The sequence below is a fragment of the Lepidochelys kempii genome, chromosome 18 (assembly GCF_965140265.1).
Source record: "Lepidochelys kempii isolate rLepKem1 chromosome 18, rLepKem1.hap2, whole genome shotgun sequence".
In the NCBI taxonomy this organism is placed as follows: Eukaryota; Metazoa; Chordata; order Testudines; family Cheloniidae; genus Lepidochelys; species Lepidochelys kempii.
Window position 1 is genome coordinate 21,060,346 of NC_133273.1, and position 18,851 is coordinate 21,079,196.

An 18,851-nucleotide genomic window follows, 5' to 3' on the forward strand; every position below is an offset into this window, starting at 1 on the left:
TTCAGTTACGATTTTCTTTTCCAAATATATAGTTCCATGCAGAGATTAAATTTAATGCCATTTCAGGAGGAAACTACCTATTCTTGTTTGGGCCCCAGTAAATCTGAACATTCCACTTTATTCCTAGAGAAGCCCTGCTAAGACAGCAGGATAAGTCCAGTCAGTATACCTAGTTTGCCTAATAATTTCTTGGAATTTAATATGGATCAAATCAAAAATATCACTAGAAAGCTGAAATTGAGCATTTAGGAGATGACTAAGTAAATAGATGTGCTAATCTCAGTAGATACTTTCCTGTAAATATTGTATTTAGTTGTCCATGTTTTCTCTAAATAAAATCATAAATGGCAATTAACCACAGGAAAATAATACAACTTCATGGTGAACATAGTTTCTTTATCAGAATGGATGATTATTCTTCATGATTAACAGGAAGTCAATTTATTAGTGTCTTTTTCATGAAGATTAACAATTAGAACTTGAAGGGAGAAGAGAGGATATCCCAGGGAGTAGTGAGATTTTAAACTGCTTTGGTTAGTCAGAAGTGGTTATCAGGCAGACGGAAATCTAGCCAAGCACTAGAGGTGTGCTGAAACAGCAACATACACAGTTGTCGTAACTTGTGAACCAGCAAATGCCATCAGGTCACAGATATTTGAATTCAAGTCATTTTTCAGTCCCATGAGTTTTTGGGCTGGGAATTTCACAAGAAACTAAGGAAATTAAATACCGAACTCCTGGGTTCCTAACGTCCTAAAACTCCTTTTGAAATCCCAGCCATAGGGGCTAACCCTGACAGGAACGGGTCTGTGGAATTTAATAGACTGACAGAACATTTCTATTGGGTTTTTAAACCATCCCACAGAATTTAATATAAAATTGTATACCTCCTTTAAAATTCTATAGGGACAGTTTAACTACCAAGACGATTTCATTTTCTGTTAAATTTCAGTGCGTCTTACAGTTCTGTGGAATTTATCTATATGGCTGAGTATCTGCAACTCCCACTGATCTGTGCTTGAAGCCAACAGGAGTTGCAAATGTTCCTCCTTTCTCTGGATCATAGGGTTTACAGGGTGAACAATTTGCAGCTTTTTTGGTACTCGAGTTGCTAATGGGGTAAATCTTCTTTACTGCACTTTATGTTCATCCTCAGTAGAGGAATTTCTGCCCTTCCTACCGATCCCACCATCCATCACATTGGCTTCCCTTTACTGTCACCCCCTGGTTTACTGGCTCAGCAGGAGAGCTGCTTGCTGACACACACGCTCAAGATGAAAAGGCAGAGAGAACACTTTGGCATGGGGGGAAATACAGCAGCTCTCTCTGTAATGGCACAATTTCAGCAGCCACTTGGGTTTGCCATCATCATCCAGTTGGCAGAAATTGAAAATCACCGAGTTAAGTAATAAAAGATGTCTGACATTTAAAAGTGAAATGTGTTTGCACCTTATCACATTTCTTTCAAATGTTGAGTCCCAGTGTTCTGGGAAGTTATGGGCTTTGTGCCCATGAAAGTGGCAACATGATAGGTTCAGCAGCAACAGCTAATATCTTGTCTTTCCTTGCCGGGATCCTGCTGGAGTCTCTGTCACTCGTGTTTTCCCTCATGGACCTTCAGGATTGGGGTCCATTTTCTCTCTTTTTCACATTAAATGGGAGAAAATTCATGAAACATAACAAACTTTGGAGGGCAGAATGGGCCCATTTTCAATGTGAAATTAAATGTCAAAAGAAAAAGGAAAAAAAGAAGAAAATTTCCCTAGACACATAATTGTTAATACGTTGTTCACTTTATTTTAAAAGGATTTTGAAGTCATGTTATGTGACAAGCACTGGGTTGACTAGTTAGGTGTGAAAAAAACAGTGCTTATTGACCTGTTTGTCTGTCACCATCTTTAATCACCATGGTCTCTCTCAAACCTCCTTAGTACTAAAGAACAGGATTACAGTAACTGTAGCTCTGTTGTCAGCAAGTGTCTTGTTCAGCCTGACCCTGAATTGGAACCAGTCGAGGACTACACTATTCATTGGCTCATTTATTGTGGCTGTATGCCTGAATTCTCTGCTCTCTTTCTTCCCTAGCTTGGAGCAGCACATGATAATCCACACTGAGGAGAGGGAGTACAAGTGTGACCAATGTCCAAAGGCTTTCAACTGGAAATCAAACCTGATTCGTCACCAGATGTCACATGACAGTGGCAAACGATTTGAATGTGAAAACTGTGTGAAGGTATGGTTCAGGGCATGATGCAGCGTGGGTTCACAGCGTCATCCAGGAAAAGACCTGGTGAGCTGGAGAAACGACTCAGCGGAAATAATCAAACGCAGTGTCAATCGGCATGGTTTTACTTTCTTGAGGAATGACAATTGTAACCATAATTCAGAATAAGGTAACATGAGTAACAGGAAGCAAAGAAAAGACTCCTCAGCCTGGGGTTTAACCCAGTCCTGTAAATTTGGATGTGGAACCCAATCTACCTGCAAGCAACCGTTCTCGTAGCCTTTTCCCAAGCATTGCAAGGTTCTTTAGATTTCAGGTGAGCACTGTGAAGCATGTGTGTTGTCAGGCAGATAGATTTAGCTATTCAGAAGCAAAACTTTATGTATGAAATCGGATACACCATAGACTGCATAGAGGGTGAGATGAGTTGGGTGCCAACCGGTGAACATGATACAAGTCAGCACTAATTGTATGTTATCTCTTCGCAGTGCAAGGTGAAAATCCTGCACTGCTGATCTCAGAACCTGTTATCCCAAGAACACTTACAATAAACAACAATAGTCAGCCAACCCTCCCTCCTCTGCCACAGCCATGTTTGTTTCTGTCCCCTAAAAGCATTTTCTCTTTTCTCACTTTCTCAGGTGTTTACTGACCCCAGCAACCTCCAGCGGCACATCCGTTCCCAGCACGTTGGCGCGCGAGCCCATGCCTGCCCGGACTGTGGCAAAACCTTTGCCACCTCGTCTGGCCTCAAACAACACAAGCACATTCACAGTACTGTCAAACCTTTCATATGTAAGTTGTCACGGCCATCACACAATCCTGGCTTTCGCTATAATTGTACATATCCTAAGGGGGGCCCCAGCACTGGCTGTACCTCTTTGAGCAGCCGCTGTAATTTTATAGGTCAGAGCACAAGATGAAATTCCGCAGAGATTTTTTTTTTTTTTTTGCATGCTCCTTGTTTTTCAGTAAACATTCATGGCAGTTTTTGACTTTCTTGACAAGTTAAAAGCTGAGTCTCTCAGCAGGCCCAGTGATGCCATTTTCTCATATCTTTTCTTTCTCTCTCTTTTTCTAATGGTCCTGTTGGTGACAAAAATAAACAGCCTGATAGAAATTTGTTTCTGGGGGGCTTCAAATCATACGATCAGGGTGAAGAATTTGGAAAAGCAGCATACAAGAAAGAAGAAACTTTTAAAAAGCATTTTTTTCTTCTTTATTCCCGAGGACTTTAATCTAGACAATACTCTCCAACTATTTAAATTGCAAATTAGCTACATCCTTGTAGTATTCAGGAGGGCGTTTCCAAAGGGATCATTTACCCTGGGAATGCCTGAAAGATCCTCATCTTATTTCTTGTTGCCTTTGGGTTTGTTTTTTTTAATCTCTGTAGTGCCCCTTGCATCTTGGTAGCTGTGCAGGAAGGCGTATTCTACATCACCAGAAATGTGCACGGCCTGCTCTGGTGGCTACCACTCACCATCTCACAAAAAAAGGTGGCCGTGTAGTTAAAGCACAAAACAGGATCTCTGTTCAGTTCCTGGCTTTGAGGCTGAGGCCAGATGTTCCACCATGCAAGCCACTGAAGTTGTCTGTGCTTCCATATCCCCAAACGGGAACAGTGCACAATGGTAGGTGCGAGGCGAAATTCATTAATGTGCATTGAGCTCATTAGATGGGCGTCAGTGGGGAAATACAAAATACTGTTATTACTCATTTGGCTGACTAGAGAGATGATGATATGATCTTTCACTTAGCATCTCATGCCAACTGGCACATGAAAGAAAGAGAGAGAGAGAGAGAGAATTTGAATCTCGTAATATTTCTACATTGAAATGAACTGTTTCTTCTAACAACCAACTCACTCTTCTTACCAAAGCAATTATGGGTAAAGTGTTCTCCTCATCCATATCAAGGTTTGAAATAACTTGAGAACAAGTCTGCCCAGTTCATGTGTGACAAGTGTTAATATTGAATCTGTTAACAACTGGGTAAAAGCTAACAAATGATGGGGCTCTGTGGGTGTGCTGACTATGCTTATGGAACCTGGGGGCCAGGGTCCCCTGCAAAACTTTTTCTTTCTGTTTAATAGAAAGTGTTTGCAGTTTTGTACCTGGATAATAAAGAAAGTCGGTTTTAGAGTAACAGCCGTGTTAGTCTGTATTCGCAAAAAGAAAAGGAGTACTTGTGGCACCTTAGAGACTAACCAATTTATTTGAGCATAAGCTTTCGTGAGCATCCGATGAAGTGAGCTGTAGCTCACGAAAGCTTATGCTCAAATAAATTGGTTAGTCTCTAAGGTGCCACAAGTACTCCTTTTCTTTTTGCAAAGTTGGTTTTGACGCTTTTATAACTATAAAATCCAGAACAGCAAGTGAGAAGATTCTGCGTGGATTTCCAAAATCATTACACAACTGGGCTTTTAAACAAGTATTTTTAGGCCCTGCTTGCCTTGGAAGGATGAAATAAACTCTGGTATCTTTAGCAGCACAAAGATGCCTGTTTGCATAACTATGAGGGTGTTGCAGGGACTCTTTAGGGCATGGAAGAATGGAAAAAACAATCCTCTTCTTTGGACAAACTTGCTTTGAATATTACCCTTCATCTTTCCATAATTTTTTTCTGCACGAGATTATTATACTTTGCTTGTTTATTTGCATTATTAAAGACATTTACCATAGGGATAATGCTAACCCGCAAACCCAATGGTCAGCCAACAAATGTTTACAAAAATTGCATTCTGTTCTGATGTAATTTTCTAAAGTAGATTAGCTATTTATTATGAATTGTTATGTCTCTTCCAAACCACAATATAACATCTTTTGGCACATGCTAAAGGAGACATAGTTAAAATTAGAAAGGGGCTAATTTTCCACTGGAAAGAAAAATATACAAACATCTTTTCAGTAAATCCAAAAATGTGACATTTCTCCAAAAATTATTAGTAATTTGAGAGGGAGTTATAAATTCACACACATGGAAACACTTGTTTTTACACAGACTCATATACACACTCTCTTAAATACATACAAACATTCTCAGAGGCCTACAGATGCTCTCCTTGCAAACACGCAAGCATGCAGGGAGAAACACTCCTGCCCACTAGAACTAAAAGAGTCCAAGAGATGCGACTGTCAAAGCCAGGAAATTCAGAGTTAAGGACAGATGCTCTATCCTTACCTTGGCCTACCGATTGCAGCATATTGACTTCATTGTTCTGAGGCTGCCCAATGACAGGCATGTCTCTTGGGCTCAGTAACAATGAGAGTCAGTGGCAGCTGCTGAAACACAGAGGAAGTTCCTGTAACTTCTGTGTTTTTCAGACTCTGGCAGATCCCTATGTACAAATTCTGGTGTAAATAAAACACACCCATAATCACTTTCACTTGCCCTGAGTGAAAATAGTTTGGGATTCATTTCTCTTTGCACCTTTTTAAAAGTAATAATAAAAAACAAGGAAATAGTTAAAAAAAATAAAGCAAAGCAACAACCAACCAACCCAAAATCCTTCTTTGAAAATCTTCGTTGAAGAATGTATAGAAAAATCATCACACTATATACACAAGCACAAACTACCACAGTTCAAGGTGCAAATACTGGAAATTAGGTATGGACTGAACAATTTTGATAAAATGATCATTTGGCCTTTTAACCTCTTTTGATATTTAAAAAAAAATTGATTGCTATTTGTCCTTTCAGTTCTGCACTGCCTCTGCACTTCTGAGTTGCATCCAGAGCCAGAAGCATGAGAGCTGAAATACCATGAGGAAAGACAGTTCTTGTAGTAACACCACCACAAGGAGAACTAGTCTGCTCTTGTGAGATCCTTCTGCCTTTTTGGGTGCTCATGTGTACTGAATTGCCAAACTGGTGAAATTTCACTGATCATGACTTGAAATCTCAGTAGAACTGGCTTCCTCATCAGCTTTCCAAGGATGCTTGGATTTGTCTCGGCTGGAAATATTCTTAGAACAGCTTCTCTTGCTGTGTTTTGATACTTCCATTCAAGTACTGATGTGGATAATAAATTATAGCAAAGGTATCACTTTTAACCCAGGCGTAAAGGCCTCTACCACAGAAAGAAGTATTGTCTCATCCTTAAACCACAGGACTGGGTGTCAGGAGATCCGGATTCTATTCTTGCTTGGCTACTAACTTGTGTAATTCACTTAACCTTGTTCTGCCTCAGTTTCTCTCTTTGTAAAATGGTGATAACAACTCTCTTGTAAAGTCAGTGAAAGCCTTAATTCATTAACAGGTGAAATTTATCCCTGTGCTAGGGGCCAGCTGAAAGCCTTTGCACCACTTATGTCCTGTATATGTGAATGGTGGATAAGGCTTGTGGTGGTAATCTGCACAGAGGGTGAATTTCACCTTCATGCTTACAAGGTACTTTTGAGGTGCTCAGGTAGAAGGTGAAGTAGAAGTGCTAGGCAGTAATATTATGAAGTGCAGAAGGGACATTTGAAAAAGTTAAATTTCTTTGGACTTGTGAAACAGTTTGGGTTGGGTTTAATTTCTGTTTCTTCATAATCACCGCTATAGTCCTTCCTTGTACAAGTTGTAGCAAGTCACATTCTGAAAGCCTCGTATTAGAAGTCTATATGGAAAATGCTGACAGAGCATTAACTCTGTCACTGCTAGGGTGCCCCTATTAATTTAACAAACACAAGATCTCGCCTCATTCCTCGCTGAAGCTGAGCCCTGGTTTGAGGAATATTTATAGAACATCCCTGTGGAGCGGTAACTTACTATTAATGGCATTTTAAAAAAATGATCGACTTGATTAAATGAGGCAAAGTTCTTCTCCCTTCAGCCTTGAATACTTCCTGCCATGCCAGACTACAAGGAAAGCAAACTAGCTAATATAAATAGATATTATGATTAAAGTGCACGATTATCTTTATTTAAAATAATAATAAAAAAAATCCTTGAGCTAGAATAGCACATTACATCAGGGTTTCTGAAGATTTGCAGGGGCAAAGCTGCAAGTTGAGAGATTTGCATCCCCTGGAATTTTTTCACAGGGAAATTTGTTGGTTATTATTTATTATTTGTATTACAGTAACTCTTCCACGTTTCAGCCACAATCAGGAGCCTGTTGTGCTGGGAGCTGTACAAAGACACAGTAAGAGACAGACCTTGCCCCCTGAGGTTTATATTCTAAATAGACAAGGCAGACAAAAGTAGAATTATTATCCCCATTTTATAAATGGGAAGCTGAAGCTCAAGGATATTAAGTGATTGGCTTAAGGTCATGCAGAGAGTCTGTGGTCGAGCCGGTAGCTGAAGGCAGATCTGACAGACCAGTGGCTTACCCGCAAGCCCGCTCCTCCTCATTTGTTTAACTCTACGGGAAAAGAGGGGTTAGGTGAAGAGGGGGAGCTGCTCATCCCAGGATCGAAGCAATTTCATATTAATTTCATATTGGTTTTGGTTTTGGTTTCTGTTGATGCTTTAGGTGAGGTCTGCCACAAATCCTACACGCAGTTCTCCAACCTCTGCCGGCACAAGCGGATGCACGCGGACTGTCGCACCCAGATCAAATGCAAGGACTGCGGCCAGATGTTTAGCACTACCTCCTCTCTCAACAAGCACCGGCGCTTCTGCGAGGGCAAGAACCATTACAACCCAGGGGGGATTTTTGCCCCTGGCCTACCTTTAACGCCCACCTCCCTGATGGACAAAGCTAAACCCTCACCCAACCTCAACCATGCCAGCCTGGGATTCAATGATTATTTTCCATCCCGACCTCACCCAGGGGGTATTCCATTCTCGCCTGCTCCCCCAGCATTTCCTGCCCTTACTCCAGGATTCCCAGGGATTTTTCCTCCCTCTCTATACCCCAGGCCCCCTTTGTTGCCTCCCACCCCGCTGCTCAAGAGTCCCCTCAACCACACCCAAGACGCAAAGCTTCCAAGCCCCCTGGGGAACCCGGCACTGCCTCTGATTTCTGCAGTGAGCAACAGCAACCAGCCCATCTCAGGGGAGGAGAAATTTGAAAGCAGCTTGGAAAACTCCTACTTGGACAAGCTAAAAGCCAGGAACAGCGACATGTCTGATGGGAGCGACTTCGAGGATGTCAACACGACCACAGGCACAGACCTCGATACCACCACGGGCACTGGCTCTGACCTGGAGAGCGATGCAGAGAGCGACAGGGACAAAATGAAAGACAAAAGCAAACAGACTGAGAACAAGCCAGATTTTGTCAGCAGTTCTGTGTCCACCAGTTCCACCAACAATGTGAACGAGCTCCCCCTTTTCTATTCTCAGCACTCCTTCTTCCCTCCCCCGGAAGAGCAGCTGCTCCCCACGACGGGGGCAGCCAATGACTCCATAAAAGCGATTGCCTCCATTGCAGAGAAGTATTTCGGCCCTGGCTTTATGGGGATGCAGGAGAAGAAGATAGGTTCCCTCCCATATCACTCCATGTTCCCATTTCAGTTCCTCCCCAATTTTCCCCATTCACTGTATCCTTTTACGGACCGGACCCTCAATCACAACTTGCTGGTCAAGGCAGAACCAAAGTCACCCAGGGACCTTCACAAAGTGGGTAGCACCAGCTCAGAATCGCCCTTTGATCTCACCACAAAACCAAAAGAGATTAAGCCAATCTTGCCACCACCCAAGGTCTTGCCGGCCCCATCTTCTGGGGAGGAACAGCCACTGGATCTAAGCATCGGCAACCGCATCCGAGCCAGTCAGAATGGAGGGAGGGAGCCCCGAAAAAACCACATCTATGGGGAAAGGAAACTAATGGCCAGTGAAGTACTACCCAAGATTTCTCAGTCTCAGCTCTCTCAGCAGCCATCCCTGCATTATGCTAAGCCATCACCCTTTTTCATGGACCCCATATACAGGTATTAACATACCCTGCCTTAATCATTTCTTCCAACAGGCCCATTTCAAAAGTGGGGTTCATGACGTAAGGCAGATCATGATGTGGGGGGTGGGTGGAAAGAAGAGAAGAATGATTCAGTAAAATCATGCTGCAGTTGAGTGTTCTTGCCCTCTTTTGTTAAAGCAGTTAGAGATTTGTGAATGAAAAGGCCTGTATAACTGAAAAGAATAATCATTGATGTTATCCAGAGGCATACATTTATGTAGGGAAAGGGCCATATTCCTATTTCAACAAGAAGGAGCATAGCCCATTGAAGAAACCTAGCCAACACTAAGATGGCATCTCATGTTGGGTGAATTCCAAAGAGTTTGATTCAGATAAGAATGCAACAGTTCTGAAGTATGTCAGAACCCTTACTCTAGTGAGTTGAGAATGACTCTGAGAGTCAGGAGGCATAGGTTGTATTCCCAGTTCTGCCACTGACCTCTTTTATGGCCTTTGGCAAGTCCCTTCACCTTGTTTATTTTTTATATTTATTCTGTCTGTAGAAATGGGGTTAATGATTTATACTCACCTTTCCAAAGTACTTTGAGATCTACAGGTCACAAGTACTATGTAAATGCTAAGTGCCGCATTATTATTATCCAAAACTCTCTTGTCTGCAAATCTTGCAAGTATGTCTTCCTTACAAGGTTTCACGTGCTTCCTGGTTTCAGCCAATGAGGAAAGCCTTATTCATGGTGTTTCGCTCCTGGTACTAGCTGAACCCAGGGAGCATGTGAAAGCTTAGTAGAAAAAAATAACCAACCTGGTTTTTGAGCCTCCAGAAAGAGCAAGTTTGGGTTCCAACTTACAGTGAAGGTTTGAGTCCTTTCATTTTAGAGCCCGTTAAAAATTTTTATAACACTAAAAACCCATAGAGACTCCAGTTACAAAAAATGGGCACCATTAACACTCTGTGTTTCCCACCCCAGTGCCAGCAATATCCTGGGTGTCTTCTTGCTGTACCATGGTACCACAATCACGGCGGAGTGGCAAATGCTAATTTTTAGCACCTGCAGTAAGTTGGTGCATCAGATTTGTGATCCAGGCACCAAATCAGGCACTTACAGTTAAAATGGGTATTGGGGCCACCTGAGTGTCCATTTCAGTATGCAAATGCTGGATTTGAGCTTCCAGCTTCCATTTTCCAGATTGGCTCCACAGGTTTAGTGGTTTGTCTTTGTATTGCTTCCTGCATGGAAATTGGAGCATCCAATACATGGCTCTGTACCTGCACTGGTCCTCCAAGAAGAGGTGGTGAGGAAAACTGAGTCTAGTTCTAGCCCAGTCTCCGAACGTTATTGGGCACACTCTTAGAGTTGGAGTTTGGCAATCCTTTTAATGGAAGGAATTCAAAGTTCTGCTGGCATGTGGGTCCCAGAGCACTTTGTCCATGTCCTCAGGGAGGTGCACACAGTAATTGAAGGGTAGCCCAGGAAAACACCTGCTATGCACTGCCTTGCTACTATTGCATGGCTGATAAGTGTGGGAAAAATGATGTCAATGTCTAACTAGGCCAAAGAGCTGTCAGCTAAGATGAGGATTAGTGAGCCCTCATTGCTTTGCTGTTAAGAAAGCCCCAGTCTCTTTGCCAGCACTTTCAGGGCTGATTCTGCGTTGCTTACTTACATGCTTACTTTCTGGGGTGGAAAGAAGGCTACTCCACGACCTGGGACATATAATATGTTCTGTCTGGCACCTATCATGATCATCCTCCTCCAGAAAAATAAGTGATGATGTAAATAGTCCAGTGTTTATTTTTGTAAAAATATGTCTGGACAATAAATAAAGTGGATTGGGTAGGATCTGAGAATCAGTTTAGGATTCCACTACCTCTGGGTATTCTCAGAAGGAATGCTAAAATAACAAAGATTGAAAAAAGCACTTGCCAGTTAAAATAGCAGTCTCGGGAAAACCGCAAAGGACCAGAAGACAGGCGTAAGTGAAGGATGAGGGTGTCATTTGCTGCATTCCATGGGATGCAAATAGTTTTAGTAAGATATTAAAATAGAAAGTCAGTGGTGGAGTCACTTGCAAATCAGACTTCTAATGTAATGAGCTAAATAGCAAAGCTTCCAAGTCCTAGCTTGAAAAAATATGGAAATATTTTGGTTCTAAACTTTATCAGACTCTCTCACATCATTTGGCTCCTCTGCCCCTCCCGCCCTCCCCTCAAAGTCCTTGACATTTTCTCTTGGTGATATAATTTAATGCAGCCAGACAGCCTGAAATCAGTGCAGTTTTCAACTCAGCCTTGTTAAGGTAATGTTCTCAGGCACTGGGCTGAAAAGATCAGCTTAATCCTTTAGTCACTGTGGAATTTGGCTCTGACAGGGAGATCTGCCCTTTACTGTGCTCAGTGCTTGGCATCGGAAGGTGCCAGAACTGAGCAGAACGTGGTGATATTGCTTCACCCAGGGCCTCATGTGAATGGTTTTTTCCATTTTTTTGATAGCGGTTGGGTTGTTTCATGGGAAACTTCTAGGCAGCTCGAGAAGGTACTTCCCCCAATTAATACATCGTGGCTAATTTCAGCCCTTCATGGAGGAAGGAAGGCTGAGTTGGCTGCACCATTATTAGCTGCAGTTTAATATATCTGCCATTTTACACTGGATCAGTTGAAATTTACTTCTACAATTTGTCTTTTTTAATCAAAAATGACTTAGTTCATGATTTTATGTCCAAATCGCTAAAAAATAAATCATTATAATTGGGACTAAGTTTCAGATCCTCTTTTTTCTTTTCCTCTAGAAAGAGTAGCTTCAAATTAAATTAATACACCAAACAGCACTGTGCAAGAACTTTGCCCCTCATTTGGATTAAACTCTGTTGGCTATTTAAACTATGTACCAAGCGGCTGAGATGTAACGCCAGATTCTGTTTTCATTTACACTGGAGAAATGTAATTAAGGTCACTATGATAATGCTGGATATTCACTGGTGTAACGGCGATAGAATCTAATCCAAGGTTTGAAAGATGCAGTTCCATTCCTAGGAGTTATTTTCCATAACATTATTACCCCAGCAAATGGGCTAGTTCACACTTTTGCTGGATGACTATGATGCCATGACATTAAGGCCAATGTTTTGAAAAATAGGAGCCAAAAGTTAGGCTCCTAAATCCATATTTAGGTGTTTAAACCTGAGATTTTCAAAATAGCCTAAGTGACTTCACTGGGGTTTTGCTCCTAAGTCACTTGGGCATTTTAGAAAACCCCACTCTTAGGAGCCTAAATGTAGATTTAGGGCTTGCTTACATGGGGAAGAAGCCCACAGTAGCTAGTACAAGTGGGCATCAGCTACTCTGCATTAACTCCCTGTGCGAATGCTCTTATTATGCACTAAGCCCTGGTCTACACTAGGACTTTAGGTTGAATTTAGCATCGTTAAATCGATGTAAACCTGCACCCGTCCACACAATGAAGCCCTTTTTTTCAACTTATAGGGCTCTTAAAATCGATTTCCTTACTCCAGCCCTGACAAGTGAATTAGCGCTTAAATCGGCCTTGCCGGGTCGAATTTGGGGTACTGTGGACACAATTCGACGGTATTGGCCTCCGGGAGCTATCCCAGAGTGCTCCATTGTGACCGCTCTGAACAGCAGTCTCAACTCAGTTGCACTGGCCAGGTAGACAGGAAAAGAACCGCGAACTTTTGAATCTCATTTCCGGAGACTGCGGGAACTGTGGGATAGCTACCCACAGTGCAACACTCCGGAAGTCGACGCTTGCCTCGGTACTGTGGAAGCATTCCGCCGAGTTAATGCACTTAGAGCATTTTCTGTGGGGACACACACACTCGAATAGATAAAAACGATTTCTAAAAAAACGACTTCTATAAATTCGACCTAATTTCGTAGTGTAGACATACCCTTAAAGAGCGTCTTTGTGTGCATCAACTTAATGCACTTTGGAAGTGTGTTAAGCTAAACTGCCTGAGGTCAGTCTCAGTGAGCATTAAGACTGTCCACACAGGGCTTTAATGCTAAGAAGCTAGTGATCTTTAAATTCACACCCTAGCTCCCTGCACACTAACTTCCCTGTGTAGATATACCCTTCAGAGCCAAAGTTTCAGCTCATAGTTTTGAAAATTTTGGTCACAGGCATTTACCAAACAAAGCCAATTGCAATGTATACCTAAGCTTTGAGAGAGAGGAAATAAATACAAAACACCTAATTATTTCAGCTGGATTTTAGCACACTTTAGGGCTGCAGAATCAGGCCCAGCGTGAACCATAAGATGAAGACAAACTGGGGCACAGGTCTTTCCTTTCTATGGCTGCCACAAACTCAGTAGCTTTTCTGTCTTGAATCAGAACATTCCACAACAGCGATAAAGCTTGTAGGGCACAGGTGGCATATCCATGCAGCAAAGGCACCAACACACTCCTGCGTGGGCACATCTAACCCTTTTGTTCATCACTAGCACAACAGTTGTGGTGTGTGTTGTAAAGTATCACCCAAAATATAAAGCATGGGCTGAGCCTGTTCTTTCAAAGAACTGTTGTCTGTGTGCTTTATGGGATCCCATTTGCGATTCCCATGGAAAGGGATGGCAAGGTGTGTTTATTACCAGAAACATAGTCTTTAAATATATTTCAACTGCTCTGCACATGACGTGTTGTTATTAGTTTTCTTCCCCATTTACAGCCCTGTAGGGTATGTAACCCTCTGTGTTGTTGTCCAGCAGGGTGGAGAAGCGGAAGGTGACAGACCCAGTGGGTGCCCTAAAGGAGAAGTACTTGCGACCTTCCCCACTGCTTTTTCACCCACAGGTAAAACCAGGAGAAACACAATACAGTGTTGATAGGATGCCAAGAAATTAGAGATGGAGATGTGACATTTAGGTCACTTTGTTCGTACCTCCCTGGTTAAGCCTGACAGTATTTTCCAGCACTTATTTTTAAAGCAAAGTAATTTCATACCCAATTTTAGCATGATGGAATCACTGCCCTATTGGTCCTTTAGTGCTAACCAAATTCATCTTGCCAGGTCCACGTGAGAAAGGGCTGGGCAGCTCGCAAGGGCCCATCTAACCTCTTGCTTTCCTCTCTTCCGAAATGCCAGTCTAATTTTTCATTGCCCTGCACCTTGTGTAGTCATTTAAACCAGTGCAAAGTGGGAGTAAGACACTACCAAATCAGAATAGTAGCATTTTACAGTGCTCAGTTTACACCACCATAACAATTGCACCAGTTGCAGGGCAGTGGAGAATCAGGCCCTCCTGATACAGTTAGTTCAAGAATGTATTTGCTACTAAGAACAAGATTGTGCCCCACCACCCTTGAGCCCCTGGATGACAGTTGGGCACAGTTACAGTCCCTATGCTCCCAAGAACTCAGAAACTGCTTCATCAGTTACTCCTGGGTGCAGTCTGCACCTAAAAATTAAAAATTCTGCACACCGTATTTTAAAATTCTGCAAATTTTATTTGTCAAAATAGCACTACATAATCACACCAAGTTCAATTATTTTGGAAATTTATTTCAAAATACCTGTCAGCAAGTATGTCTGTAACGATACACACACACACAAAATTTCCCCCAGGGGTAGAGAGTTGAAGAAACCCCTATGACAACCCAGTTCCTGTTTCCCCACCCAGAGCCCAGCTGCGGGACCAGACACCCACAACCCCTCCTCCCTGAGCCCACTTGCAGGGCCCCCTCCAGCCAATACACCCGAACCTCCTCCCTCCGGAGCCCAACCGTGGGGCCCCTCCGGTCCAAATACCCACTCCCCCCAGAACCCAGCTGTGGGCTGCCCTTGCCCAGACACCCATCCACCTCCCTTCAGAGCCCAGGGATCCAGAGGGAGAAACAGCCTGATGCTCAGTCCAGGGCTTGCACGGAGTTTCCTGTGTGGTGCCCTCTCCTTCCCTGAGCAGGCTGGGAACTGCAGCTGCCAGGAACCCCCTAGCTCCCTCCCCACCCCACACCCCCAGCAGTATTTTCTGTGTGCGAGCTGGGCTCTGCCAAGTCCAGCAGCCCCTTGTGGCGGCTCACAGCACTGCAGCCCATTTCTCTGGGGGAAAGGAAATTCTGCGTGCACATTCATTTCTGCAAAATTCTGCATTGCGCAGTGGCACAGAATTCCTGCAGGAGTAATCTGTGCCTCATTAAGGTGCAAGACATCTCAAAGGGGATGGGAGGAAGAGGGGTCAATCCCCCAAGCAAGAGCTAACAAAGTCAGCCACTTACAATACCCTCTGCTGGGTGTAGCAGTGGGCCCTTCATGCAGAACTGTGCTTAAAAGGCATGACTAAGCCCTAAGCCCAGAGTGACTGTCAGTGAAAATCAGGCCCATGTGAAACTCATGGCTAAGTACAAACTAAAACCTCTATCATTTAGCATTACTCTGGTGCTCTGTATGACTCATTCCTCCTTTAGAGATAATACAGTCAGCTCTGCCATGCTGTCTTTTTCTAAGTGATAGCCGCCAGCTCCCCTCATTTGCTCTCTCCAAATGCTCTGTGGTTGCTATTGTAGTCTCATTTATATTTACGTGCATTGTTCTCTTTTGACAGCATTTCCCACCTTGGATAAATAACCCACGGGTTTGTGAAAGCTGGATACCGGCTGCTTTCACGGCTAAACTTAGTTCCTTCATTGTTTCGCATCGGCCCGAGAGTTTGGTTAATAACTTCCCCTGATTTTTCCTTCAAGCTAGCTGGATAATAGCGACAGGCTGGTCAGGAACATCCTGTGTTTGTGTGAATTAGAATAGTGGGGATATCTGCCTGTAAAGGATCTGATAGCAGGGAGGAGCTACTAAGGCAAAGCCAGGGTCCAGCAAGATGGTGAGAAATTTACTAGCCTCGAATAAGAGCAGGCATTGGGTGGAAGGCTATTAACATTGTTCATGAAATCCAGACCCCCTCCTCTTCCCATGGAAAAAAAAAGATATGGAAGGCCTGGTTATCTCTAATAGCTTATTACACAAAATAGTCTAAAACCTAAATATCACTCAGTCTGAAACTTCCTGATAACTACTTTTTTTTTAAAGTACAATAGGTTCCTGTACAAAGGGTATTTAATCTTGAGCTGTAAATTCATTCTGATCGGAATAATTAAATGACCGTACTGTTCCCTTGTTATGTAGTTAATCTGATCATAAAGATGGAAGCAGACAGAGAGGACGCTTTTTTCTAGAGTTGTGTGGCATTCATCCATACTGTCCACCCATTTAATGTCAGGGATGTTGTTTGCCTAAATCCCATGCCTTAAAAGGGTTTTTGTATGTCTTTGTCTCTGCTTTTCTTACAGCCCATATTAATCTAAATGCACATTTGTATTTATTTCAGTATTTCTCTGAACTGGAACACAACTGAGAAATACACTGATTTCACTTCTACTGTAGGTCCTGATCCTGCAGCCATTCCTCATAGAATGGTCCCATTGACCTTTTAGGAAGTTCTGGGTAGTGGAGCCTTTAGAACTGAGTCCTAATGTGTGGTACAGACTGAACATTCAAAAGGCGTTTCTCCCTTAAAGCCGAATGAATTTTACACAGCTCTAGTTTTGCATCCAGTATTTCTCTGCAGCCCCTCTCCAATGATTTCCATTAGTCTGACATTGTCTATTTTAAACGAACCTCTAGACAACATAAATAAATGGTATGACTTCATGATTACTTAATGGCAAACGCTTTCCCACCTGTTAACTTTCTTTTCTTCTTCCTTTCTTTTTATTATACCAGTCACTTGTTCCCTAAATAACAAAGCACCTCTACCACTAGAGAGGCCATGACCCGTGTTTAGAATTTTAAAATAAGCCCACAGCTGTCATGCTAGCAAACATCTCTGACTAAGTGCCTAAAGAACAGGGCACAACAAAAGATATCTCCAGGTATTCCAGCAAAGGACAAAGTGACATGGCTCTGAAAGATCCAGATAGCATTTTCACATGATGGTTTTGTTATATGACTGGCAGCTAGGGCTGGACTTTTGCTGTAAATGCTCAAGTAACCTTTTCAAATGGCTGGTGCTAAGTGTTACTTACTATTTATCATAGGCTGTGAGTCTGCAGCTAACGGGCTGTGGCTCTATTAATGAGAAATGGCTTTACTGTTCCTCTTTTTTTAAGGTTTATGGATGGTTGTCAAACAATATCTTGGCTCTCATTACCCCCCAACCCAGTTTAATATAGTGTAAACGTGTAAAAGGTCAGCCCTTCCTGTACACTAGAGCATCTAGGTTTTGATATATGGCTTCCTACTCCCTTCCGCTCACTCACTGTCTCCCCTGCTCTGCGGCTGGCTCTCCAGCTCACAGGATCCCACTCCCCCCATCACTCACTTTTTCTTTATGATGTAATCTGCAGCAAGGAGGCAGTTTTATTGCTTGCTTGTTTGTTTCACCCAAATTTTCAGTTTGGTGTCTTAAAAGACTCCTCGTGGGTGGAGAAACAAATGTTAATAACGTTGGCCAGTTCCTCTAAATTGAATTTCTCCCTGTGATTTTCTGCATGAGCTTTTTGAGTCTAATGAAATTAATGATGATTCATTTTGCTTTTTCTCCATATTTATTTTTGCATGTGACTGGATTTATTTGCTGTCCCCTGGGTCTGTTTATCCATCACACTTTGGTCATTTAATCCCATGAATAGGTGCTGGAACTAAGGGTGCTGGGGCTGCTGCTGCAGCCCCAGGCTTGAAGTGGTTTCCATCATATACAGGGTTTACAGTTTGGTTTAATGGCTCTCAGCACCCCCACGATACAAATTGCTCCAGTGCCCCTGATCCCAGTCCTGTGTGATATGACAGCCATTGATGAATCAGCTTCCATAAGTCCTATAAATTACCGATGATAAAGACCCGTTAGTATTGTCCATCCCTGCTCATGCACCTTCTGCATAGAGCAGTGGCCATAGCGGGGTGGGAGGGCCCCAGAGCTTGGGCTGCAGCCTGAGCATGAACGTCTACACTGCAATTAAACAGCCCTTTAGCCCAAGCCCCGCAAACCTGAGTCAGCTGGCACGGGCCAGCCACAGATGTCTAATTGCAGTGTAGACATACTCGGTGTCACGCCACTATGACTTTCTGGATCCTCCAGCCCTGCATTTCCCCCACACACACACACACACCTTCTGTAGGTTTTTAAAACATTTAGTTTATGGCCTCTCTAAACCCTCACTCTCAACTGCAAGGAGCCCAGTATATTTTGGCTGGAATTCTCTTCTACTCCAGGAAATGGGCCCATATCACACCAACCCTTTCACCACCTTTACTGGCTTTCTAGCCTTCTTTGTGTCTAATTAAAACACTGCCTTCTTAGCTTTCAAAACTCTCTGGGGACTCACCCCATCCTAGCTCTGACCTCAGATCCACCTACTCCCTGTCTGCTCTCTTCACTCCTCCAAGCTCAGCCTGGTCTCTGTCCCTTCTCCATGGCTGGAGATCACTCCTTCACTTGTTCTCTTTCCCCCTCCATACATCTAGAATTCTCCTGCCTCCTCCCTGTGAGCCACTTCCAGTCTGAAACCTTCCTTTTCTCAACGCTGGGGTGGTCTGTCTCTCCCTCTCCTTCTGAAGCCCTTGGTGAGACTGTACGTGTAGCAGATGCTCTATTAAAAATAAAAGGCTGTATGCTACAGTCCCAGCCTTTGTTTGTTTTGTGTTTGAGGGAAGTGTTTGCTCTGCAGCTTCTGCATTCAACACTCTTATCTAGTTTCACAACCACCGCCCTAAGCCTCATTTAGATGGGGGGAGAGAGAAGCCAAGTGCATTCTGAGATTGTTATTAA

General features: G+C 43.1%; 1 protein-coding gene across 3 annotated transcripts in view; it reads left to right on the top strand.

Moving 5' to 3' along the window:
* The window catches only part of PRDM16 (PR/SET domain 16), a 435,888-nt gene that overhangs the window by 394,197 nt on the left and 22,840 nt on the right, over positions 1-18,851 (top strand). For 2 of the 3 annotated variants that reach the window (XM_073316649.1, XM_073316651.1), the window contains exons 7-10: positions 2,086-2,233; positions 2,866-3,019; positions 7,689-9,090; positions 13,800-13,887. In XM_073316649.1, coding sequence (XP_073172750.1) covers positions 2,086-2,233; positions 2,866-3,019; positions 7,689-9,090; positions 13,800-13,887 — 1,792 coding nt within the window. The remainder of the gene's footprint in view (positions 1-2,085; positions 2,234-2,865; positions 3,020-7,688; positions 9,091-13,799; positions 13,888-18,851) is intronic. The other variant, XM_073316650.1, reaches the window with a different exon arrangement.